At 42.2% G+C, this 25,865-nt stretch overlaps 2 protein-coding genes and 1 pseudogene across 6 annotated transcripts in view; 2 read left to right on the top strand and 1 right to left on the bottom strand.

Moving 5' to 3' along the window:
* Nucleotides 1–20,493, bottom strand: part of THAP12 (THAP domain containing 12) — a 111,510-nt gene extending 91,017 nt beyond the window's left edge. Inside the window, exons 1-5 of one of the 5 annotated variants that reach the window (XM_060176784.1) lie at nucleotides 20,066–20,492; nucleotides 5,531–5,651; nucleotides 4,061–4,168; nucleotides 1,619–1,655; nucleotides 406–439 (exon numbers count right to left, since the gene is read on the bottom strand). In XM_060176784.1, the coding sequence (XP_060032767.1) occupies nucleotides 406–439; nucleotides 1,619–1,655; nucleotides 4,061–4,168; nucleotides 5,531–5,651; nucleotides 20,066–20,154 (389 nt within the window). In that variant the 5' untranslated portion in view covers nucleotides 20,155–20,492. Of the gene's footprint in view, nucleotides 1–405; nucleotides 440–1,618; nucleotides 1,656–4,060; nucleotides 4,169–5,530; nucleotides 5,652–19,141; nucleotides 19,312–20,065 lie in introns of all 5 variants that reach the window. The other 4 variants (XM_060176785.1, XM_060176783.1, XR_009545631.1 and 1 more) reach the window with 4 other exon arrangements.
* A 139-nt stretch (nucleotides 20,494–20,632) lies between these two features.
* GVQW3 (GVQW motif containing 3) lies at nucleotides 20,633–23,910 on the top strand. Its single transcript, XM_060176786.1, is given in 3 exon segments — nucleotides 20,633–21,164; nucleotides 21,166–21,278; nucleotides 21,281–23,910. Coding segments are annotated over 3 exon segments (627 nt in total). The 5' UTR covers nucleotides 20,633–21,090; the 3' UTR covers nucleotides 21,721–23,910.
* A 1,168-nt stretch (nucleotides 23,911–25,078) lies between these two features.
* On the top strand, nucleotides 25,079–25,514 carry LOC107522356 (small ribosomal subunit protein uS8-like; annotated as a pseudogene).
* Nucleotides 25,515–25,865: the final 351 nt, after the last annotated feature.

Raw genomic sequence — 25,865 nt, 5'->3', positions numbered from 1 at the left:
TTTATTTATTGGATAAAGACAACCAGAAATGGAGAGGGAAGGGGGAGACAGGAAGGAAGAGAGACAGAAAGATACCTGTAGCACTGCTTCACCACTCACAAAGAAACTTCCCCCCTGCAAGTGGGGACCAAGGGCTTGAACCTGGGTCCTTATGCATTGTAACATGTGTGCTCAACCAGGTGCACCACCACCCGGCCCCTGGATAATTATTATTATTATTATTATTTTTGGACAGAGTGTTGCTTTGCTATGTGTGAGACCCAAGTTTGAATCTGGCCCCCATTGCACTGATGGAAGCTTCAGTGTTCTCTCTCTGTCTCTATTAAAACATTGAAAACAAAATGAGTGTAGTTCCCCAAATCTGGCGTGCTATTTCAAGTCACTGTTTTTACACAAAATACCCACCCCTCGTTTTTTGGCCAAGTCTGTGTCTCCTCACCTGCAAGTAAAGAAAGCAGTACTTAACTTATCCCAGTGTTACTGTGAGAATTAAATAAACCAATGTAAGCAAAGCACTAAGAACAATGGCTTGTACACATTAAGTACTCAACAAATTGTGTCAATAAGACTAAAAGTAGGGTGGGAAGAGATAGCATAATGGTTATGCAAACATATTGTCATACCTGAGGCTCCGCAGTCACAGGTTCAATCTCCCCCCCCCTCCCCCCCCCCCCGCACACCACCATAAGCCAGAGCTGATCAGTGCTCTGGTAAAAAAAAAAAAAAAAAAAAGACTAAAAGTAGAAGACAGGAGCAGTAATTATAATAACTGACAAAACCAAAACAATGTCTGGTGGCCATCCTCTGGAAACAATGCACAGGTTTCAGTTCCTACAGAAAGACTATTGTGACTTCCATCCTCCATAAGGCTAAATGTCCCCATAGCATTTATTCCTTGAACATTTTTACCACAACTTACCACATAGTGTTTCTGTCCTTTCCTATAGTGGGACACTGTCATATGTCTGTCATCCCTACTGAGAGCAACTGAAGGGGCAAGGCAAAGTGGAAGGCACAGCAGCACACAATAAAGACAAAATGAAGTCAGACTTTAGTCTGTTAGGCTGTTCCAGACTACACTGTCTATCACACTTTCACATACATTCTCATGTTAGATTCTGGACATAAAACACAGTTACTGTGTAGGGTGGATAGCATGATGGTTATGCAAACAGACTCTCATGCCCGAGGCTCTGAAGTCCCAGGTTCAATCCCACTCACCATAAGCCAGAACTGAAAAGTGCTCTGGTAAAAAAAAACAAAAAGCAAACAAACAAACAAAAACATAGTTACTTACCCTCAGCAGGTCAAGGCCTTTTAAAAAGGCATTCAGGGGAATTGGGCGGTAGCACAGCGGGTTAAGCGCAGGTGGTGCAAAGTGCAAGGACAGGCTTAAGGATCCCGGTTCTAGCCCAGGCTCCACCTGCAGGGGAGTCGCTTCACAAGCCATGAAGCAGGTCTGCAGGTGTCTTTCTCTCCCTCTCTCTCCATTTCTCTCTGTCCTATCCAACAACGATGACATCAATAACAACAACAGTAACTACAACAATGGCAAGAAAAGGGAATAAATATTTTCAAAAAGACATTCAGAAGTTGAGTCATTAACACTATCACTTACTTTTTTTCTGTTTCAGTGTCCTGATTTCATCTTCACTCTAAATGACACAAAAGAAAATTTCTAAGTAAACTGATTGTAGTATATCATTATAGACTCACAAATAAGAAGCCTTATTTTCAATTAAATTATATTCAATCCTTTCACACATGTAACTTTCTTTGTGGGGTATCATCTTGAAATGGACAGATGACAGTAAAACTAGAACAATGGTATGCTAGTAATTCCAAGTTTAAACACATAAACTATCATATATCACAAAAGCACTTTAAACTACAAAGCCAAAATTGTTTTATAAAACTAATCCCACACCTGTAATTTGAAAACAAATCCTGTTTTACAAATAGGAGAAACATCAAAGAACTCAATGAAAGCACATGTATAAAATTGCAAAATACAACTAAGAGAGACTTACATATTTAAAGTTTTGAATAAATATGATCTCAAATGAGCAGATCAGAAAGTAAATAGCTCAATTCAAGAAGCTATTAAAATAACCCACAAGTCTAACAATCACTGATAAAATTAAATACTGTTTCTTTAAAAAGACCATAGACATTTTTAGAATTAAAAGAAGAAAATTTTAGAGAAGGGATAACATTTGAAAATCATAGATAAAATTTACAAATTTTTGAAAACACAAAACACAAGAGAAACCAGTAAGTAAACTGAAACAATCCCCCACACACCTAAGCATTCTGGAAAGAAGATTACCAAGTTTGACCTAGCTTTTAAGAACAGATACTGGGAGTCGGGTGGTAGCACAGTGGGTTACGCCAAGTGGCGCAAATCGCAGGGACTGGCATAAGGTTCCTGGTTCGAGCCCCCGGTTCCCCACCTGCAGGGGAGTTGCTTCACAAGCAGTGAAGCAGGTCTGCAGGTGTCTATCTTTCTCTCCCTGTCTCTATCTCCCCATCTCTCTCCATTTCTCTCTGTCCTATCCAAAAACAAAGGCATCAATAATAACAACTATAATAGCTACAACAAGGGCAACAAAAGGGAATATAAAAATAAGTAAATAAAGTTTTTTTTTAAAAAAACAAATATTGGCCTTCTATTATTTTTATTTTTATATTTATTCCCTTTTGTTGTCCTTGTTTTTATTGTAGTTATTATTGATGTCGTTGTTGTTGGATAGGACAGAGAGAAATGAAGAGAGGAGGGGAAGACAGAGAGGGGGAGAGAAAGATAGGCACCTGCAGACCTGCTTTACTGCCTGTGAAGCAACTCCCCTGCAGGTGGAGAGCCGGGGGCTCGAACTAAGATCCTTATGCCAGACCTTGCGCTTTGCGCCACGTGCACTTAACCTGCTGTGCTACCGCCCGACTCCCTGGTTTTTCTACAATGTTAAGTAGAGAATAAGAGGGTAATTATGCAACTCATTTAATGAGACAATGAAACCCCGACAGCTCAATGGTTATGAGGAATAACCAGAAAGAAAATTACAAGTAAAATGTTATATAAAGCCATGGCAGTAACAATGCAGTGTGAGAACTATAGTGGTTATCTCTGGGAGTGTGGGAATACAGAACTGAGTGCTGAGCATGTTGTGGAACTATACACTGTGATCTTACAGTCTTGTAACCTACTATTAATCAGAAATAATGTAAACCATTAATGCCCCAATAAAGAAATTAAAAAAGATATAAAAAATAAAAATAAAGAGGAGAAAAAAAATTAAAAACTCACAGCATGTTGCTCAGGTTTAAAGATCAAGAGACAAAAAGTGAGTACAGAAGCAAATGAGGGAAATCAGATACATATTCACTTTAAAAAAGCACATAGCAGGTGGGCTGAAATGACTGTATATACTGAATATACTAGCATGGATACCAACAACCAAGGAATGGAATAGCAGAAGGCGAAAAGGAAAAATAAACTAAGGGCCCTTGCTGGTAACAGTGATGACAAAAAGCCACTGACTAAAGAGTCAGTAAATTTACTCACCAATGTTAGCTAAAAACAGTTTTCAGTCATTAGAACATAAGGATACTAATGGAGGGAGTTGGGCAGTAGCGCAGTGGGTTAAGCACACGTGGTGCAAAGTGCAAGGACCGGCTGAAGGATCCTGGTTCGAGCCCCTGGCTCCCCACCCGCAGGGGAGTCTCTCCACAAACAGTGAAGCAGGTCTGCAGGTCTCTTCCCCTCCTCTTTCCATTTCTCACTGTCCTATCCAACAACGACAACATCAATAACTACAACAATAAAACAAGGGCAACAAAAGGGAATATATATATATATATATATATATATATATATATATATATTTTTTTTTTAAAGGATACTAATGGAGTAGAAAAACCAGGTATAAATGGTGGTCTGGAAGGTGGCACCGTAGGTAAAATAGTGGACCCTCAAGCACGAAACCCTGAGTATGTTCATGGCACTGTGGTTCTCTCTCCTAGAGGGGTGGGGGGTGGGAAGACTGAAAGCACAGTGACATACCAATTCTTTTATTCTTTTCCTGTGTCTACTATGTGGATTGTTCAAATGACTGGTAAGATCAAATATTGTTGGTATTGCATTATCTCGAAGAACTGTCCTATAAGGACTCTGAAAAGGAAAAAAAATAGATTGATTTAGAGATGGTATTAAGAACGTATATTACATATATTTATTTATAATGTATATTACTTACACATAAATTCTACATTAATGACTTCTCCAGTACTCTTTCAATTCTAGTTATAAATTGTAGAGACTTCAAAACTGATATCAGTTTAAGTGAGATTAATTCTAACTCTGTATTTGCCCTTCTGGAACTCTTATTATAGTTTAAGGAACTGAGTTGACAGTAGGCACAATAAATAAAATTTGCGCTGTGTGTGTGTGTGTGCATGTGTGTTTTACCTACTTTATCTGTTCTGTGTTGCCATCAATTTACCAAATCTGCAAGACACAAATGCTCTTCAGGTTCTGGAGCCTGATGGTGGAGGAGGACCTAAGTGGGGGTTTATAGTGTTATGCGGAAAGCTGAGAAATGTTACAAATGGACCAACTACTGTATTTTACTGTCAACTATAAACCATTAATCCCCCAATAAAGGGGAAAAAATACAACTATAACTGAAGTGGCAAACATTATGGTAATTAGTCTGTGAATAGCTTTATTTTGGAAAATGCTTTGTTCTAGTTCTATGCCAGATCTTTATTTTCTTTAAGAACATGACCCCAACCCACCCGTAAAACACACAAACCTAGCACTGGGGCCATGCCAGTGTGCCATTCCACCATTCCCAGTCTTTTTCTTTTACTGTTTTTTAAAATAAAGTGAAATAGTCATCACAGCACTACTTCACTGTCGACAGAGCTTCCCCTGGTGGTGTTATATTCCCATTGTTGCTTCAGGGTTTGAACCCTGTACATGCTAAGGTGTGTCTTTATCTGGTGAGCTATCTGCAGGCCCTAATCTTTTTAAGAAAAGATTTATCTATTAATGAAGGAGAAAGAGAACCAGGATATCACTCTAGTGTATGTGACAGCTGGGACTGAACCTGGAGCCACATGCCTGCATACCCTGTGTTTTATCATTGAGTCTCTCCCCAGTCACTACCTGAGCTCTAGAAGAGAAAGCTGAGGTCCACAAAGGAAAGGCAATTTGATCAGGTTCTTATAATGAGTCACAGTAGGGTCCATACTATTTTATTGTGCCTGGATGTTTTTTAGGAATAGCAAAAATGAAGTCAATAGCAGGTAAAGGAGCAAAGAATTATACAATATACAGAAGAGCTGGCATCAGAAATTGGGGGGGGACACAAATTTAACAGATTTTCAAAATCAGATACTAGCTCCAAATTTGTATTTACCTTTAAAAAAAAAGTGACAGGGTATAATATTCTCCAATTAATACAAACTTATATTTCCAACCAGATACAGAGAAAGAAAACACCAAAATGCAAGTCGTCCTGCAACTTACTGTTCTACAGATCATGGAGGTCTCAAAGTGTTTGGCACATAGTCGGTAATGTTTGTTTAGTTGATCAGGTGTTTTATCTTCTAAGTCTGCTCTCCTACAGTTCTCCACCCACTTCTGACATCTATAGAGTAAAAAGGTAAAAAACAATTATAGAATATCAGCTCAATATTCATATTTCATCATTCAGTTTTAAAGCACGCATATACATATTACAGAAAATGGACTCCTGTTCCTTGTAAAATATCACAATTTAAAGTTTAATGGAAAAATGAGAGCTAGAAGAAACCTTAGAAGTAATTGAGTACATTCGTTTCAATTACATATAAGGTTAAGAATCAATAACTTTGGGCTGGGGAGATAGTATAATGGTTATACAACAAGCCTTTCATGCCTGAGGCACCAGAAGCCCCAGCTTCAATCCCCAGCACTACCATAAACTACAATTTTGAGCAGTGCATTGGTAATAAATAAATAAATAATAACTTGCTCAAAGTCACCTATAAAATCACCTGCAAAAGAAGTTTTAAACAAGTCTTTAACTCCCAGGACATTCTAATATCAAAGGGGGTTCAATCAGCAGTATAAGCAAAAAAAAGTTGTGCGACAAGGTCAATAGTCTACCATTCCTTCAGGATTTCATTGAAATAAGTACACACACACTGTCATTCCAGAAAATTAGCAAGCAAGAACTTCTTAAGGAAAAGTGAGGGCCATATTTGTCTTATTATTAACAAGATATATTGTTCATTAAAATATATGCAGAGATTGTGTCTACACAATCTATTGATAGTACTTAGAAGGTGTTGAAGATAGAGGCGATAAAGATATTAAAGTAATCAAGGTACTTAAATATTTGTAGAAAAAATAATAGATACTGCTTTACTAAGCACTTAAAAGACAAGAATAATTTAGAAAGAGAGAGAGAGGGAAAGGGAGAGGAGGAGGGTATGAACCAGGAGATGACACAGTGGATAGAATGTTGGACTCGACAGGTAACAGAGACTTCCGGAGGCAGGGCTACATGCAGCAGCAGATCTGTTTCTCTCCTCTCCTTCCCTCTCCCTCTCCCTCTTCTCTCCCAGATCAACTAGGAATACCAAAGAGACCACCTGGGACCACAACAAGACAAGACTAGAACGACTACAGGAACCCACCAAATCACCTGTGAATGCAAACTCACGCAGATGGTGACAGAGAGGAGCCTATGGAGAGATTAAGTGGCTGGTAACAGTCCTGCGGTTTATCAGTTGAGTCACCACCTCCAGTCTGTTCCACCAATAAGGGCACATCTGAAGGGAGGAGAGGACTCCCCTGAGACTCACCAAGTGCAACTCTGAGTCTCCATTGCTACTGCCACCAGAATCTGGAGCAGCGGCAGGGAGGGACACCGGGGGACAGAGATCTAACCAGGAAACTCAGGAGAAGACCTATACCTTGGTGGCATAGCTGTGGAGCTGTGAAAGTCTCTTTGTATAACCACTGGACTATATCTGCCACACCCTGCCTTATCTCTTGGTCAGGAGTCAGTGATTAAGCTAAGAAGCTTACTGATAGTTTAGAAGCCCTCAGGCTCCCATAGCCTACAGAGAAGGAAAAAAATAGAGGCTTTTAAATCACCGAGCTCCAGCTCAGGGATTAAAATACTATTGAAACAACTGTTAACTTCCACCACTGTGAACCCTTTAATTAATTACCTTACTTAGACACAAGTCAATCCGGGCAATAGTGATCAGTAATTTGAAAAGTACTAAGAGAGGGAACTCATAACATAATATATAAAATGGGTAAACCAACAAGAAGAAATATTGGAGAAATGAACTAGGACAACAGTCCAGCTAAAAGCCACCCAAAGGATGAAGCACAAAATGAGTTCAACATCCAAACATTAGCTAAGGAAATAATCACAGGAGTGAGTAAAGAGTTTGAGACTCTGGAAGAAAACTATCTCAAGGTTATTAGAGAGCTGAAAGCTGAAATAACTGAGCGAAGAACACAACTAGCTGAACAAGCTAAAACAGTATCAGAACAGGGTAACAAAATAGATGAACTCCAGAAAACAGTAGAGGGCAGAGAGAATAGAATCAATGAGGCTGAAGACAGATATTAGCAAGATCGAGGACGAATCAGAGACAACTAAAAAAGAAGAGATCTCAAAAAGAGATTAAGAGATGCTGAAAACAACAACAGAGACCTATGGGATGACTTCAAAAGAAACAATATACACATTATTGGCTTACCAGAGGAAGAAAGACAGGGAGAGGAAGAAAGCATTCTTCAGGCCATAATAGCTGAAAACTTCTCTAGACAACATCAAAGACATAAAGATTCAAGAAGCCCAGAGGGTCCCAAACAGAATTAACCCAGACTTAAAGGCACCAAGACACATCATATTTAGAATGGAAAGGAATAAGGATAAAGAAAGGATCCTGAAGGCCACAAGAGAAAAACCCATAAGATTAGCAGCAGACTTCTCCACACAAAACTACAGGCCAGAAGAGAATGGCAAGATATCTACCGAGTGCTCAACAAGAAAGGCTTTCAACTAAGACTCTCATTCAGACTAGATGGAGGCATCAAAACCTTCTCAGACAAGCAACAGTTTAAGGAATCAACTATCACCAAGCCTGCCCTGAAAGAAGTTCTGAAAATTCTTCTATAAACAGTCAGACCATCATAAATAGGACATATATCAGAACACTCTAAACTCTACAAGATTAGCGTTAAAATATCTTCAATCTTTGATATCAATAAATGTCAATGGCCTGAATTCACCTATTAAAAGACACAGAGTAGGAAGATGGATCAGAAAACACAACCCAACAATATGCTGTCTACAGGAAACCCACCTAACTCAACAAGACAAACACAGACTTAAAGTGAAAGGGTGGAAAACTATCATACAAGCCAATGGCCCACAAAAAAGGGCAGGAACAGCTATTCTCATATCTGACACGATAGACTTTAAAATAGATAAGATTAAAAAAGATAGGAATGGACACTACTTAATGCTCAGAGGACCAGTCAATCAAAAGGACTTAACAATTATTAACATCTATGCACCCAATGAGAAGCCATCTAAATACATCAAACGCCTACTGAAAGAGCTACAGCAATATATTAACAGCAAAACAGTCATAGTAGGGGACTTCAACAACCCACTCTCTCAACTTGACAGATCATCCAGGAAGAAAATCAATAAAGTCATAAGGGAGCTAAATGAAGAGATAAACTAGAACTACTGGACATTTTCAGAGTCATTCATCCCAAGAAACTGGAATACACATTTTACTCAAATCCACATGGGTCATTCTCAAGGATAGACCATGTTAGGCTACAAAGACAGCATCAGCAAATTCAAGAGCATTGAAATCATCCCAAGCATCTTCTCAGACCACAGTGGAACTAAACTAACACTTAACAATCAACAAAAGATTAGTAACAGTCCCAAAATGTGGAAGCTCAACAGTACACTTAACAATCAACAAAAGATTAGTAACAGTTCCAAAATGTGGAAGTTCAACAGTACACTTCTTAATAACCTCTGGGTCAAAGAGGAAATCAAGGAAGAAATCAGAATGTTTTGAGATTTCAATGAAAATGAAGACACAAGCTATCAAAATATTTGGGATACAGCTAAAGCAGTACTAAGAGGGAAGTTCATAGCTATACAAGCACACATTAGGAAACAAGAAAAAGCACAAATAAACAGCCTGATTGCACATCTTCAAGACCTAGAAGAAGAACAACAAAGGAACCCTAAAGCAACCAAAAGGACAGAAATCACTAAAGTTAGGGCAGAAATAAATAACACTGAGAATAAGAAAACCATACAAAAGATCAACGAAAGAAAATGTTGGTTCTTCAAAAGAGTGAACAAAATGGACAAACCTTTAGCCAGACTCACAAAACAAAAAAGGGAGAAGACCCAAATAAATCGGATACTAAACGAAAGAGGAGATATCAAAACAGACACTGCAGAAATTCAACACATCATGCGAGGCTTCTATGAACAACTATATGCCATCAAGCCAGAGAACCTGGAAGAAATGGACAATTTCCTAGATACCTACCAACTTCCAAAACTAAGTCAAGAGGAAGTGGATAACATGAACAGCTAATGAAATTGAAACAGTTATCAAAAATCTCCCCAAAAATAAAAGTCCTGGACCAGATGGTTTTACAAATGAATTCTACAAAACCTTCAAAGAAGAACTAATACCTCTACTTTTAAAAGTCTTCCAGAAGATTGAAGACACTGGAATACTCCCTGCCAGCTTCTATGAAGCCAACATCACCCTGATACCAAAAGCAGACAGAGACACAACCAAAAAAGAAAACTACAGACCAATATCTCTGATGAACATAGATGCGAAAATACTGAACAAAATTCTAGCCAACTGGATACAGCAGTATATTAAAAAGATTGTTAATCATGACCAACTGGGGTTTATCCCAGGCATGCAAGGTTGGTTTAATATATGTAAATCAATCAATGTGATCCACCACATCAACAAAAGCAAGATCAAAAACCACATGATCATATCAATAGATGCAGAGAAAGCCTTTGACAAAATACAACATCCCTTTATGATCAAAACACTACAAAAATGGGAATAGATGGAAAATTCCTGAAGATAGTGGAGTCTATATATAGCAAACCTACAGCCAACATCATACTCAATGGTGATAAACTGGAAGCATTTCTACTCAGATCAGGTACTAGACAGGGCTGCCCACTATCACCATTACTATTCAACATAGTATTGGAAGTTCTTGCCATAGCAATCAGGCAGGAGCAAGGAATTAAAGGGATACAGATTGGAAGAAAAGAGGTCAAACTCTCCCTATTTGCAGATGACATGATAGTATACATGGAAAAACCTAAGGAATCCAGCAAGAAGCTTTTGGAAATCATCAGGCAATACAGTAAGGTGTCAGGCTACAAAATTAACATTCAAAAGTCAGTGGCATTCCTCTATGCTAACACTAAGCTAGAAGAAATTGAAATCCAGAAATCAATTCCTTTTACTATAGCCACAAAAACAATAAAATATCTAGGAGTAAACCTAACCAAAGAAGTGAAAGACTTGTATACTGAAAATTATGAATCACTACTCAAAGAAATTGAAAAAGACACAAAGAAGTGAAAAGATATTCCATGTTCATGTTTTGGAAGAATTAACATCATCAAAATTAATATACTACCCAGAGCCATCTACAAATTGAATGCTATCCCCATCAAGATCCCAACCACATTTTTTAGGCGAATAGAACAAATGTTACATATGCTTATCTGGAACCAGAAAAGACCCAGAATTGCCAAAACAATCTTGAGAAAAAAGAACAGAACTGGAGGCATCACACTACCAGATCTCAAATTGTATTATAGGATCATTGTCATCAAACTACTTGGTACTGGAACATGAATAGACACACTGACCAGTGGAATAGAATTGAGAGCCCAGAAGTGAGCCCCCACACCTATGGACATCTAATCTTTGACAAAGGGGCTCAGACTATTAAATGGGGAAAGCAGAGTCTCTTCAACAAATAGTGTTGGAAAAAATGGGTTGAAACATGCAGAAGAATGAAACTAAACCACTAAATTTCACCAAATGCAAAAGTAAATTCCAAGTGGATCAAGGACTTGGATGTTAGACCACAAATTATCAGATACTTAGAAGAAAATATTGGCAGAACTCTTTTCCGCATAAATTTTAAAGACATCTTCAATGAAATGAATCCACTTACAAAGAAGACTAAGGCAAGTACAGACCTATGGTACTACATCAATTAAAAAGCTTCTTCACAGCAAAAGAAACCACTACCCAAACCAAGAGACCCCTCACAGAATGGGAGATCTTTACATGCCATACATCAGACAAGAGTTTAATAACCAACATAAAGAGCTTGCCAAACTCAACATCAAGACAACAAATAACCCCATCCAAAAATAGGGGGAGGACTTGGACAGAATATTCACCACAGAAGAGATCCAAAAGGCTGAGAAACACATGAAAAAATGTTCCAAGTCTCTGATTGTCAGAGAAATGCAAATAAAGACAACAATGACATACCACTTCACTCCTGTGAGAATGTCATACATCAGAAAAGGTAACAGCAGCAAATGCTGGAGAGGGTGTGGGGTCAAAGGAACCCTCCTACACTGCTGGTGGGAATGTCAATTGGTCCAACCTCTGTGGAGAACAGTCTGGAGAACTCTCAGAAGGCTAGAAATGGACCTACCCTATGATCCTGCAATTCCTCTCCTGGGGGTATATCCTAAGGAACCCAACATATCCATCCAAAAAGATCTGTGTACACATATGTTCTTGGCAGCACAATTTGTAATAGCCAAAACCTGGAAGCAACCCAGGTGTCCAACAACAGATGAGTGGCTGAGCAAATTGTGGTATATATACATAATGGAATACTACTCAGCTGTAAAAAATGGTGACTTCACTGTTTTCAGCCAATCTTGGATGGACCTTGAAAAAATCATGTTGAGTGATATAAGTCAGAAAGAGAAGGATGAATATGGGATGATCTCACTCTCAGGCAGAAGTTGAAAAACAAGATCAGAAAAGAAAACAGAAGTAGAACCTGAAATGGAATTGGCGTATCGCACCAAAATAAAAGACTCTGGGGTGGGGGTGGGGGTGGGGAGAATACAGGTCCAAGAAGGATTCATAGGACCTAGTGGGGGTTGTATTGTTATATGGGAAACTGGGGAATGTTATGCATGTACAAACTATTGTACTTACTGTTGAATGTAAAACATTAGTTCCCCAATAAAATAAAAAAAAAGGAAAAAAAAAGTTGAGAACAACAACAAAAACAAAAATTTTTTAAAATTAAAAAAAAAAATGTTGGACTCTCAGGCATGAGGTTCCAAGTTCAATCCCTCATTTCTCATTAATGAATGAACAAACAAGTCTTTTAAAAAAGAAAAGTTATAGAAATGTTAATTTGCTATGGTTAAGACTAGATCTTTCCTTCATCCCTCTGGTCTCTAAGAATACAAGTTCTGCCATGAGAGTATCACAAATCTGAAAACAACCCCATTTTATAACATCATCATAGTATTTTTTTTGTTTTTTGGTCTTAACATTACAACCTACCCTCCACATACACTGATATGTAATTTCCTCCATTCTGAATATGTAAAACCCTAGTGAAATGCTGATTATCAAACCTAACATAAAACCACAATTAAGTTGTGGAGCATTTCATTCAACCAAATATTAATCATACAGCAATGATGGCTAAGATGACCATATTTTAACCACTATGCAATGCATACGGTATAAAAACAGTCTCACTATAAAGGTATTTGCCGTACTGCTACAACCATGTTTTTATTTTGTTTTCTCCACCAATAGCAGTGCTCAGCGCTGGCTTATGGTGGTGCTGGGGATTGAACCTGGACCTTCTAGTGCCTCAGGCATCTAAAGTCTTTTTGTGTAGCCATTAAGCTACCTCCCCAGCCTACATTCCCACCCCACAAGAGGTTCCAAAGTCCCAGGCTCAATCCCCAGCATCATTACCATAAACCAAAGCTGAGCAGTGCTCTAGTAAAATAAGTATTTAATTTACTTGACATTATAATTAGATATTTAATTATTAAACATCTGGAGACAGCAAACATTTTTATCTATATGATCTCTGGAGTGGGTTAGCGGCAGCTTTCTTTCTTTTTAAATTTGTGTATTAGTGATTTAATACTGATATACAAAATTATAAGATAACGGATATAATCCCATACCTTTCCCACCACCAGAGTTCTGTGTCCCCATTCCATTGGGAACTGCATTAGTTCTCTCAAGATCATAGATATGGTTTGACTATTATTTCTCTAACTACCTATGTATATTAAAATATATGTGCTTATTTTTTCTACGGCGCTGCCTTCTCTTTCTTTCTAAGTCATACACCTACTACTTCTGAGTGTGTCTCCCTCACCCCTCTCTTTCTTTTTTTTTTTTAACCAGAGCACTGCTCAGCTCTGGCTTATGGTGGTATGGGGGATTGAACCTGGGACTTGACAGAGCCTTAAGCATGAGTCTGTTTGCATAGCCATTATGCTATCTACCCCCACCCCCACCAACTTTTTTTCCTTCTCTGTGTTCTGATGTTATTGGAGTTTAGAGTTCTTTAGTCATCTTCCTCTAATATTCGCCCCTCTGGGAATATGGACTAAAATTCTTTTTGGGGGTACAGGAGGTGTGAGCTCTGGCTTCTGTAGTTGCTTCTCCACTGGACATGGGTATTGGCATGTTGATTTATACCCCCAGCCTGCTTCTATCTTTCCCTGGTGGCTTTTTTTGTTTAAAGCAATTTCCTTCCTTTTCTAAAAAATGTATTTTATTTATCTGATAGAGACAGCAAGAAACTAAGATGGAAGGGGGAGATAGAGAGAGAAGTAGAGACACCTGCAGCACTGCTTCACCATTAGTGAAGGGCCCCCCATCCCAAGGCGGGGAGTAGTGGGGGCCTGAACTCAGGTCCTTGAACATGGCAATGTGCACACCAACACCAGGTCCCCAATAACAGTTTTCTTATGCCAAAAGCACCCAGATTCACATAATGAAGGATGAGGTGGGGGAGATAGAACAATTATGCAAAAGAATTTCATGTCTGAGGCTCTAAAGTTCCAGGTTCAATTACCCCCACTATAAGGGGAGGGAGGGAGGAGGAAAAAAAAAGAAGGGAAGAGAAAGACAGTCTGGGCAGTAGATATTTATCTATTGATAAAATTTTGAACTCTCAAGAAAATGGGTCCTGAATTTGATCCCAGGTATTATACATGCCAGAGTGGATGTTCTGTTTCTCTCTCCCTCATTAATGAATAAATAAGTTATTTAAAAAAAGAATAGAATGGGCAGGGACTCCATAGTTAAGAATACCTATGTATTTCTATCAAAAAATCTAGAAATAAGTCTACTGAAAGATATGCAGAACCTCCAACAGGGAAAAAAAATGAGGGGAACAAGGGCTGGGAGGTGGCAAACCCAATTGAGCACACATGCTGCAATGTGCAAGGACCTGGGTTCAAGACCCCAGTCTCCACCTGCATCAAGGAAACTTCATGAATGCTGAAGCAGTGTTGCAGGTGTCTCCCTGTCTTCGTTTCCTCTTGACTTGTTTCTAATAAAGAAATAGATAAAATATATTAAAAAAAAACCAGAGGGGCAATCTCACACAATTTCATGAATTAAGACACTGAATGATAAAAATGTCAATTCTTCCCAAACTGATTTACTAATCCAATACAATCACAATCCCAACAAGTTCTTTTGTGCAAGTCTCATATACTACTAGTTATTAAGACAGTATACAGTTTATTTATTACAACAGTATGGTATTGTCACAAGGAGAAAACAATGGAATAGGTTCATGCATACTTAGAATCTTGACTCCCACTTTCATCCCATACACAAAAATTCCAAGTCAATGATGTATCTAAATATGAATGGTGAAACAATTTAAGACTTCTAAATGGCAACACAAGAATCTACCTTTATACCTTGGCATAGACAAAGATTTCCTAAACAAGGCAATAAATGTGTTGGTATACCTGGTTGAGTGCAATGTTACAATGTGTAGGGACTGGGGCTCAAACCCCCAGTCCTCACCTGCAGGGAGAAAGCTTGGCAAGAGGTGAAGCAGTATTGCAGGTCTCTCTCTCCTCACTCCCTTTTCAATTTCTGTCTCTGTCCAATAAATTAATTAAAGATGAATATGTTAGACAATTAAAAAATGATTCCTGAGAGTCCGGCAGTAGCTCAGCGGGTTAAGTGCACGTGATGCAAAGCACAAGGACCTGTGTAAAGATCCCGGTTCGAGCCCCAGGCTCCCCACCTACAGGTGAGTTACTTCACAGGTGGTAAAGGAGGTTTGCAAGTGTCTTTCTCTCCCCCTCTGTCTTCCCCTCCTCTCTCCATCTCTCTGTCCTATCCAACAACGACATCAATAACAACAATAATAACTACAACAATAAAAACCAACAAGGGCAACAAAAGGGAATAAATAAATATTTTTTTAATGAATTAAAAAAAAAAAAAGATTCCTTTATTTACTGGGATAGGGAGAGAGCTCATTGTTAAAGCACAGAACTTGCATGCCTGAGGCTCCAGAGGTCCCAGATTCAATCCCAAGTATCACCACAGGCTAGAGCTTCGAGGTGTTCTAGCACATCTTGCTCTCTCTCAAATATAATTTCTCAAAAGACAGTTATCAATCAGAGCAACATCTGGTCATATGCAATGCCAAGAATCAAACCCAAGAAAATCCTGAGCTTAGAACACTGAGCTACATCTCCAGATACCAATTAGGCTTTTTTTTTTTTAACTCCACTGTTACTGATGGCCTTCCCCCCAACCTCCACCCCTTGGTCTTTCTTCCTAATAGAGACAGAGGAAAGTAGACAGAGAAAGAGAGAGACAGACATAGATGAGTGGAGCTGTAGAGACAGGACATATACCTCTATAGCAGTGCGTCACTATTTGTGAAGCTTCCCCCTACAGGTGGGGACCCAGGGTGAGCATGGGTCCTTGTGCACGGTAATCTGTGAGCTCTATGGGGTATGCCATTACCGACCCCCACAATTAGGCTACTTTAAAGTTAATAATTTATGTTCACTAAAAGATGTCATTTAATGTAAAATGGAAATAGAAAATGGAAGAGGGAATATGTAACCTGTACATACCTAACTATAGAATAGTGGTCATGAATATATATATTACATGGAACTACAAGCAAACTAAGAACATACAAATGTCAGCCTCTGAGCTCAGTCCCTGATATTCTTTGTACTTAAAGTGATGCCCTGGTTCTCTATCATTAGTAATTTTAAGTTGATTTGATTGTAACTTTCCAACTTTGTTTCCATCATCAAACCTGTTCTTCCATCTGAATCAATGATATATTTAAAATTTTTTTTCAGGCCACTGAAATAGCTCACTTGGATAGTTTTGCCGAGTGCTGAACCCAGGTTCAAACCCAGCTCCCACAGCATTTAAGGCAGTTTCCACACTGTGAACTTTTTCTCGCTTTCTGCCTTCTATATCTTACTGTGTGTGTCTCAATGGGCCAGATTTCTCACCTGGCAGAGCACATGCCTTTTTGAGTAAACTGTGTATGAGATCATGAGCTGAAGGCCTGGCGCCACAGGAGCACACCAGATGGCACCTGGAGAGCTCCTGGTGGTGGAATGGTATAGTGGTTTCTTTTCTCTTTCCCACTCTCAAAATCATAAAGGAAAAATTAGAACAGAGAGGCTGCACAGTTATACCATGCACACATCAAAGCCCTGGATTTATGCCCCAGTGACACATAAAACCTTTTTTAAGGTTTTTTTTTTTAATGAGAGGAAGAGAGGGAACAAAAGGCCAGTCTCATATCATTCTGACACATGCAGTGTCAGGGATCAATCCCCAGACCTTACACACAAGTGCTGTGTTTTCACTGAGCCATTTTCTCAGTCACTCGGATGAAAAAATCTTTATTTTCCCAATGTACAGCTCAGCTCTTGGCTTATGGTGGTACAGGGGATCAAACCTGGGACCTCAAAGCCTCAGGCATGAGAGTCTTTCAGCATAACCACTATGCTATCTCCCCAGCAGAATTAAGTCACTACTGACGTCATTTTCTCTTACATACTACATCTAAACCATTAACAAATCCATTGGTTTCGCCTTCAAACTGCAATTCAAACACAACCAATTCACCACCTCCTCCTTGCTGACCAAGATTACTGCAGTCACCTTTCACTGGTTTTCCCTGCACTCAGTTCTGCTGACCTAAAAACCATTTCACAGCCAGTGATCTTTTTTAAGTATAAATGTCTCTGCACCAAACCCTTCACTGACTTTCTGCCACAGAGTATTCTTTTATTTTAATTAGTTAATTTTGTTTTAATATGAGAGAGATGCAGCAAGAAAGAGACCACAGAGTACTACTCAACTCTGGTCTACGGTGGTACAGGGGATTGAACCTGGGACTTTGAAGCTTCAGGCATAAAAAAAAAAGTCTTTTGCATAAGCATTATGTTATCTCCCCCCTCCAGAGTACTTTCGGTGTCCTACAATGCTTTACACAATCCTAACCATATATAGACACACAAACACCTCTAGGGCCCCATTTCCCCCTTTCCCTTTTGCTCCAGTTCAATTTTTTTTGTTAGAAAAAGATAGCTAGAGGAACCGAGAGAAAGATACCACAGCACCATAGCTTCCTTCAGTGTGGCAGGAGCCCGACATGAACCCAGGTGGTCACAACACAAGCATACTATCCAAGTGAGTTATCTTGCAGGCCCTCCCTTCTTTTTCTTTGCTAGAGCACTACTCAACTCTGGCTTATTGGTGGTGCTGGGGATTGAACCTGGGACCTTTGGTGTCTCAGGCATGACTCTGCATGACTATTATGCTATCTCTCCAGCTCCCTCCCTTTCTTAAACCAGTTTTAGCAGAACCTAGGCTGAGACCCTGCATTTGCATTTACTGTTTTCAGACTGCAATAGTCTTTTCCTAGATATGTCATGTCCTGTCTCCTCACCTGTTTCTCTTCTATGCTCAAAGTCACCTGCTGGATGAAGGTTTCCCTGACTTTTCAATTTGAAATTGCATTTGTGCCTCCCTGACTTTTTTCCTTTTTGTAGCCAAAGCACTACTCAGCTCTGGTTTAAGACACCGGATTGAACCTGGGACTTCGGAGCCTCAGGTATGACAGTCTTTTTGATTCCCCCATTATGCTAATTCCTAGCCCTTCCCTCAGCTATTTCTTCCTTTCTACTTTTTTTTTCCTGTATGGGGGGAGGGGATTAATGATTTACAGTCAACAATAAAATATAGTAGCTGGTACACGTGTAGCATTTCTGTTTTCCACATAACACTCTGACCCCCCACCTATGTCCTCCTCCACCATCATGTTCGGGATGCATTGGATCGACCTTCTCGTGGTGCATCCCGTGAGTACCCATTCATTGGGGAAACTGACGATCCTTCCTAGCCGACTGAATCCACATGGATCCCAGTCACTTTCAAAGCCAGCAACAAGCAGCTCCTGACAGCTTTCAACCTGACGCTGTTGACTGGCTATGGAAGAAGGGCAAACACTAGAAGAAGAATCATCATGTTCCAGAACCTGAACACTTTCCACCCTGCCCCCCCCCCCCCCTTACTTAGACGCAAAACACCAAATCAAGTCCAAGTTCTAGTTTGTGTTTTCCCTTCTGTTCTTACTTCTCAACTTCTCTGAGTGAGATCATCGCATATTCATCCTTCTGTTTCTGGCTTATGTCACTTAACACAACCCCTTCAAGCTCCATCCAAGATTAGGTGAAGAAGGTGAAATCAACATTTTTAATAGCTGAGTAGTGTGCCGTTGTTATATGTACACCACAGGAGTGAAGTGGTAGCTCCCTGTTGTCTTTATTTGCATTTCTCTGACAATCAGTGACCTGGAGCATTTGTTTCATGTTTGTTGGCCTTTTGGGTCTCTTTTTTGATGAATCTTCTGTTCATATCCTCTCCCCATTTCTGTATGAGACCACTTTTTTTTTTTTCTTTTTTTGCTGAGCTTTGTGAGCTCTTTATATCTCTTGGTTATTACCTTCTTGTCTGGTGTATGGCATGTAAAAACCTCCTCCCATGCTAAGGGGGGTCTGTCTCTTTGTGTGGTGATTTCTTTTGCTGTGCAGAAGCTTTTCAATTTGATGTAGTCCTGGTGGTTTACTTTTGTTTTAGTCTTCCTTGCAACTGGACTTGTATCACTGAAGATGCCTACAAAATTTAGATGGAAAAGAGTGCTGCCACCCTCAGCTATTTCTAGCGCTCCTGCACCCCCAACATCTGCTTTACTTTCCACCAGGTCACTACTCGATGCCTGACAGAAACTGACTTGCCTGATCCACTCCCCCCGCACTGACAACCCCCCAAGACTGCAAAGGCCAGAGGAGCCCTTGTCTGCCTGTAAACCCCGACGCTCAGCACAATGCCAGGCACACAGTGTGCCTTCAGGAAATGTGTCAACTAACGAGCAACATGGCACTTCACAGCCGGCCGTCTACACGTCGGCTGAAAAACTGATGGCGAGCTTTCTCCGGGTCTCATTCCCGCCGGGCGGCCCGGAGACAGGGGGCCGGATCCGCAGTGAATGACCAGCGGCCCGTGAGACGCCGCGCCAGGCAGAAAGCAGGCGTGTGGCTGCCCGGGCCCCGCCGCCGCGAATAACGGTCCCGGCCCGACGCGCCGCGGCGATGTCAGCGGGCGAAGGGGGTCGCCGAGGCCGGACGGGCGGCCAGGGCAGGTGGCAGGGCTGCGGGGGCCAGGGACCCCCCGCCACGCAAGCCCGGCTCTCGCTTGACAGCTGCGGAAACTGAAGCCCAGAGAGCCCCCGCGACGCGCCCGAGGTCGCACAGAGGGTTCCCGGGAGCCCCGCGGTCCACTCGCGGCGGGAAGGAGACGCCCGGCGAGCCCCGCGCGCACGTGTTGGGGCCCCGCGCGCCGCCCGCACCGCCCCGCGTCCCCCGCTCACCTGGCGGGGTCCCGCGGGAACCTGAAGAAGGCCAAGTCCGACTGCGTGCTCTTCCGCGTGCAGTTGGGGGCCGCGCAGAAGTTCGGCATCGTCGCCCGGCCGCCGGCCGGCCCGGCCGGCCCCTCCCCGCCTCCTCAGGGCAGCCCGCCCGCCCGGCGGGCCGGGGAGGGGAGCCGGGCCGGCCGGCCGGCTCGGCAGGGCCGGGCGCCGGGGGAGGGGCGGGCGGGCGCGAAGCCGCGAGGGGCAGGAGGGGCGCCGCGGTCCGAGGCCGGGCTGGGGACGCGGCTCCACAGTGCTGTGAGCGGCCGGGAGGATTTACCGCTGCCGCCGCCGCTGGTGCACCTCCCGCCCGCCCGGGACGCTGCCGCCTCCTTCCCACAATGCTCTCCGGCGCCCGGGGGTGCCCTCTCTTCCCTCAGTCTTCCTCCCCCGCCCCTTCCCGTCCGCCGACTTCTCCGCGGGCGGGCACGCGCAAAGAAAGGCGCCCGCCCGGGTGTGGCGGGGGTGGGGGGTGGGGGGTGGGGAGGCGTAGTGCGCATGCGCGTAGTCTGCACCTGGGGGCGGGGACTGCGCATGCGGGTTGGCGTCCCGGGATTCCAAGCCCAGGCTGCGAGTTAGCTGGGCCAGGTTTGTTGAGTGAGCTTCTGCAGAGCTCGAGGGCGAACCTGCGTGCTTCTTCACCAACGCGGCCCTGGACTCAGCGGCCAGCACTTAGGCCCTTCTGGCACACATCATCAGAGACTCTTAAGGGTCTGGGCATCGTAGTAACTGATGTAGCGGCTGCGACCAGCACGCAAATTTGTGGAGCAGGACACTTCATTTCCCCAGTGGTGCATCTATCTGTTCGCAGGATTGGCCTCCCCAGCCTAGGTGGGAAACAGAGCATTCAGTTAGGCAAGGGGTCTTCCCTGTCGAGGCTCCGGAAGCAGCAGCAGCGACCGGGTCACCCCTGCAGCTAGCTCTGTAGAGGCTCAGTCCTCCCTCCCAGTCGTTGCCTGATCACACTCCTGGACTGCAGTCCCACAATGAGTGACAGCTATCTAGAACAAAGGTTTGGTATCAATTTTTTCGTGAGGTTGAACAAGATTGCAGAGTATGAGAAAAGTCGTGTCCAGGGCCAGAGTGTTTGACTGTCAAAAAAAAAAAAAAAGAAAAGAAAAAAGGTTTAAAGAAGGGCGGGAAACTGTTCAGGGAGATGTCAGATGCTGTCAGCCACTAGACAGATGCAAATACCCAACAGGCAGCTAGCGATGAGGATGCTGGTAGAAGAGTTACATTTAGATAAGGAGACCGTGAAAGGAAGTGAGTTCAGGGAATTTGAAGGAGTTTAGACTGAAAGTTTTGACTTTGGGGCTGATCTTTCCAAGGCTGCTAGGAGGAATAGCTTGTGTGTGCAGAAGAAGGCACCAGGTTCAGAGACATGGAGTCGGCTGCAATGTGAAGCTTCTGGGGACATGGCTCTGCCCAGACCCCACCTCAGAACCCATCCTCCTGCCTGCCCTCTTATGTGGGCTTCTTCTGCACCAGTCTGCCCCCCCCCCCCAGGATTGCCCAGGATATCTGCCCTCCCTGGTGAAGCCTCATTGTTGTGCAGCTGCGAATGGCTGCTGTTGTCATCTTCCCTGCTGTCCTCTGCAACTTTGAAGAACACTTGACACTGTGGACTTCTGCTAACTGCTTGTTGTTGATTTCTTTCATAAAAAATTGGAGTTGCTTCCTTAGTTTGTTGTGGCCAACCTATTCTCTTCCCAGACACTGCCTCAGGGGACCGTGACCAGTGAGAGATGGGGACTGAATTTCCTGCAGTCCATACTCTTCTGGGAGAACCCAGAAAGGTGGACTGCAGTTCCAAGCCTGATCCTCAGTCAGGGCCTGAAGTGTGTGGAATGGAGGGCACTGTCGTGCTGACTCCAGCAAAGTTAAGGGTAGGTTTCCAACAAAGAGGACTCAGTGGAACCTGGGGATTTGTCCTGGAAACTGAAGCCTACCTTTCTTAGAAGCACTGTTTTTATTTATCAAACACACTACCATGTGGAATTGGCATGCAGGTGCAGACTCTGCACTAAGTCAGGTGTAGAGTGTCCTCTCATCAGCTTCCCTCATATCACAATCTTGAGACCTGGACCCATAGGCTGGAGGACCAAAGGGGATATCCAATGGGTGGGGGGGAGTAGGGGGGAGCAAAGCACAGGTAGTGTGTTTTCAGTATCTTTTTTTTTAACTTTTTACAAGAATATTGTTTATTTATTTTGGGTAGTGACAGAAATATCGAGTAGGAAAGGGAGATAGAGAGGGAGTGAGAGAAACACCTGCAGCACTGCTTCACCACTTGTGAAGCTTTCCCCAATAGGTGGTGTCTGGGGGCATGAACCAGGGTCCTTGAGTATGTAATGTGTATGTTTAACCAGGCACACCACCACCCGGCCCCCTGTTTTCATTATCTAATGCCAACATGGTCAGGTGTTTTGGTTTTTGTTTGTTTGTTTTTGGAGCATCTACAGTTTTTTAAAAAATAATTTGTTGTTTTTTAAATTATTTATTTATTATTGGATAGAGAGAGAGAGAAATTGAGAAGCAAGAGGGAGATAGAGAAGGAAAGAGACAGAGATACCTCCACTATTATTTCAAATTCTTTTACCTCTTCCTGCCTCTCTGCCAGGATTTGTGTTTGTTTGTTTGATTTTTTTTTTTTTTTACCAGAACACTGATCAGCTCTGGCTTATGGTGGTGGGGTGGATGAGTGGGAGATAGAATTTGGGACTGCGGAGCCTCAGGCATGAGAGTCTCTTTGCACAACCATTATGCTCTCTCCCCCTCCAATTGCCAGGGTTTATGGAATGCACCTTTTCCCAAGTGGATTCCAAATAATGCCAGAGACTAGAAACATCTCAGATTTCCTTGTAGAAGTGTCAGAGAGTGAGGCTGAGGGATAGATAGTAAGAGCATTTTCCAGGATTGGCCAGTATCTGTGACTTGCCAAAAAAACTTGTTATACATAACAGCTTCAAGCCCCCGGCTCCCCACCTGAAGGGGGTCGCTTCACAGGCAGTGAAGTAGGTCTGCCTGTGTCTGTCTTTCTCTCCCCCCCCATATTCCCCTCCTCTTTCCATTTCTCTCTGTCCTATCCAACAACAATGACATCAATAATAACTACAATAATAAAACAACAAGGACAACAAAAGGGAATAAATAAATGAAAAATAAACTGTTGGTTGCCAGTAGATACCAACTCTCATTTATTCAACCCAATTGCTTTTACTTCTTTTCTTTCACAATACACTCCTTCAAAAATATGACAAATTCCCTCCTAGAGGCTAGGAATCTATACCTTATCCCATGAATATGAGGAGGTACTGTGCAGTGGGCTGCGGGAGGTGATTGAACACATGCCTTGCATGCATGACACTCTTGGTTCCATCTCCAGCACCACATAAAAAAAAAAGACAAAAAGCAAATAGAACACTGAATATGGCCACATGCTGGTTATGCAAAGAGACTTTCATGCCTGAGGCTCCAGGGTCCCAGATTCAATCCCTGGTATCTCCATAAGCCAGAAGTGAGCAGGATTCTGGTGTCTCTCCCTCTTTATGTATCTCTCTCATTAAAACAATAAATACAATGTTTTTTAAAAATGGCCACAGTGGTGTTCTAGTGTCTCACACATACACAATCAGTCATGCATTGTGCAAGAAAAAGCTTAAACCACACAAGAGTTCATAAATTTCTACCTACTTTGCAATTCTTAGACACTCCATTTTTTGGCCCTTTATGTCTTTCTTTCTACATTAGATGGGGTCCTGGGTTCTCCTTATTAGCACTTCTGTACAAGCCCACTCACTTCTGGAACAAAACCTCCACTGCTGGTTATCAAAACTTTATGGCCAAACCTTACAATACTCTTTACTGAGACCCAGAGGTATTTGTTCCAGAATTCTATGCTCTGGGGCCCAGGCCAGGATTTCACAGTAGCACCTACAGATATTATTTCCATTAATTATAACATAGTAATTCTGAGAGAGCTGATTTCTGGACTTTTTCATGTCCTGTGAACAAGGCTGGAATGATCCTGCCAGAGATGCTGAACCAACACTGTGCAGGAATGAATGTAGGGTGCCCAACATTGGCCCAGACAGGACTTGGATCCAGTAATAGGATGCAGTTAATAAAGAGTGAATTCAAACCATTCCAAGTAGCTGTAATGAAAAGGAGTTAATATACTTGTTCTGGTAATTTTCTGAGAAGTATGCAGAACTCTTACCTGAACTCACTGCCCATAGGCACGACTTCTGAGAAAATAAGATGGTAATAAACTCTGGGGTGCCTCTGACTTGACATTCATCTAGATAAAAGATTCCTACATGACTGCTCAGAATCATAAGATAGGATCCTCCCCAGACAAGAGTCTCCACAGTATTCCCTTAGGTATTCACCCACCAAATTGTTTTATTCCCAGCCAATGACTTGTCCTGACCTGCACCTCCATGCCTGAACCTCTTGATCCTATAGTCTCAGGGATCCACCCTATCTTCCAGCCTCAGGCTCGGTCCTTGTCCTTCTCAAGTTTGCTCTAGCTCTTGTCCCAGGAGCTTTGTTTTCCAACTCTGGACCACACCTACTGATACTTTGAGCCACTTTGGTATTTTACCACAGTCTGTAGCTCCATCTTCTGATTTTTGCATCTCTTTTCTATCTCCCCTCCTCAGCACTCTAGTCTTGAATAGAGAAATCTTTTTTTTTTTACATTAAAAATTTTTTTTTAATATTTATTTTATTTATTTATTCCCTTTTGTTGCCTTTGTTGTTGTTGTTGGATAGGACAGAGAGAAATGGAGAAAGGAGGGGAAGACAGAGTGGAGGAGAGAAAAATAGACACCTGCAGACCTGCTTCACCGCCTGTGAAGCGACTCCCCTGCAGGTAGGGAGCCGGGGTTTGAACCAGGATCCTTATGCCGGTCCTTGTGCTTTGCGCCACCTGCGCTTAACCCGCTGCGCTACAGCCCGACTCCCTAGAGAAATCTTTCTACTCTTTCTGCCATCATTCCATGCCGCCGTAAAGCTGTGCATGAATATCCTGGCCAATGCTCTTAAGAGCATCAACAATGCCGAAAAAAGAGGCGAATGCCAGGTTCTTATTAGACTATGCTCCAACGTCATTGCCCAGATTCTAACTGTGATGATGAAGCATGGTTACATTGGTGAATCTGAAATCATTGATGACTACAGAGCTGGGAAAATTGTTGTGAACTTCACTGGCAGGTTAAGTGATTAGCCCCAGATTTGATGTCCAGCTCAAAGACCAAGAAAAATGGCATAACAACCTGCTCCCATCCTCTCAGTTTGGTTTCACTATACAGACAACCTCAGCTGGCATTGTGGAACATGAAGAAGCAAGACAAAAACACACAGGAGGGAAAATCCTGGGATTCTTTTTCTAGGGATGTAATACACAAGTGCAAATAATATGGCTCAGTGGGAGAGAGAAACAGAGAGACACACAGAGAGAGGGAAATTATTCTAGCTCTGGTACCAAAATGCCTTCTTACCCCTTAAGAAGTAGGTTGTGGTGACATGCAGGAATGTCTTCTGGGTTTTGTTGGCTTTCAGAAGGGCAAAAGGGAAGAAGAAAAAAGTTCTCTCTTGTCCTCAGCAACCATGGTTCCACTCTCCAGAGACAATGGCTGTTAGAGCTTCTGGAGGTAGTTTGATCACCTCTGGTACTCTGAGTCATGAGGGCTTCTCAGAAATACAGGTTTTCCCTGCGGCAGTCCAGGAGTAGTATTCTGTTTGGTGCAATTTGACA

This window comes from Erinaceus europaeus, chromosome 17 (genome assembly GCF_950295315.1).
Source record: "Erinaceus europaeus chromosome 17, mEriEur2.1, whole genome shotgun sequence".
Classification (NCBI taxonomy): Eukaryota; Metazoa; Chordata; class Mammalia; order Eulipotyphla; family Erinaceidae; genus Erinaceus; species Erinaceus europaeus.
The sequence above is the reverse complement of the archived record's forward strand: the minus strand, read 5'-3'. Positions and strand labels throughout refer to the sequence as shown.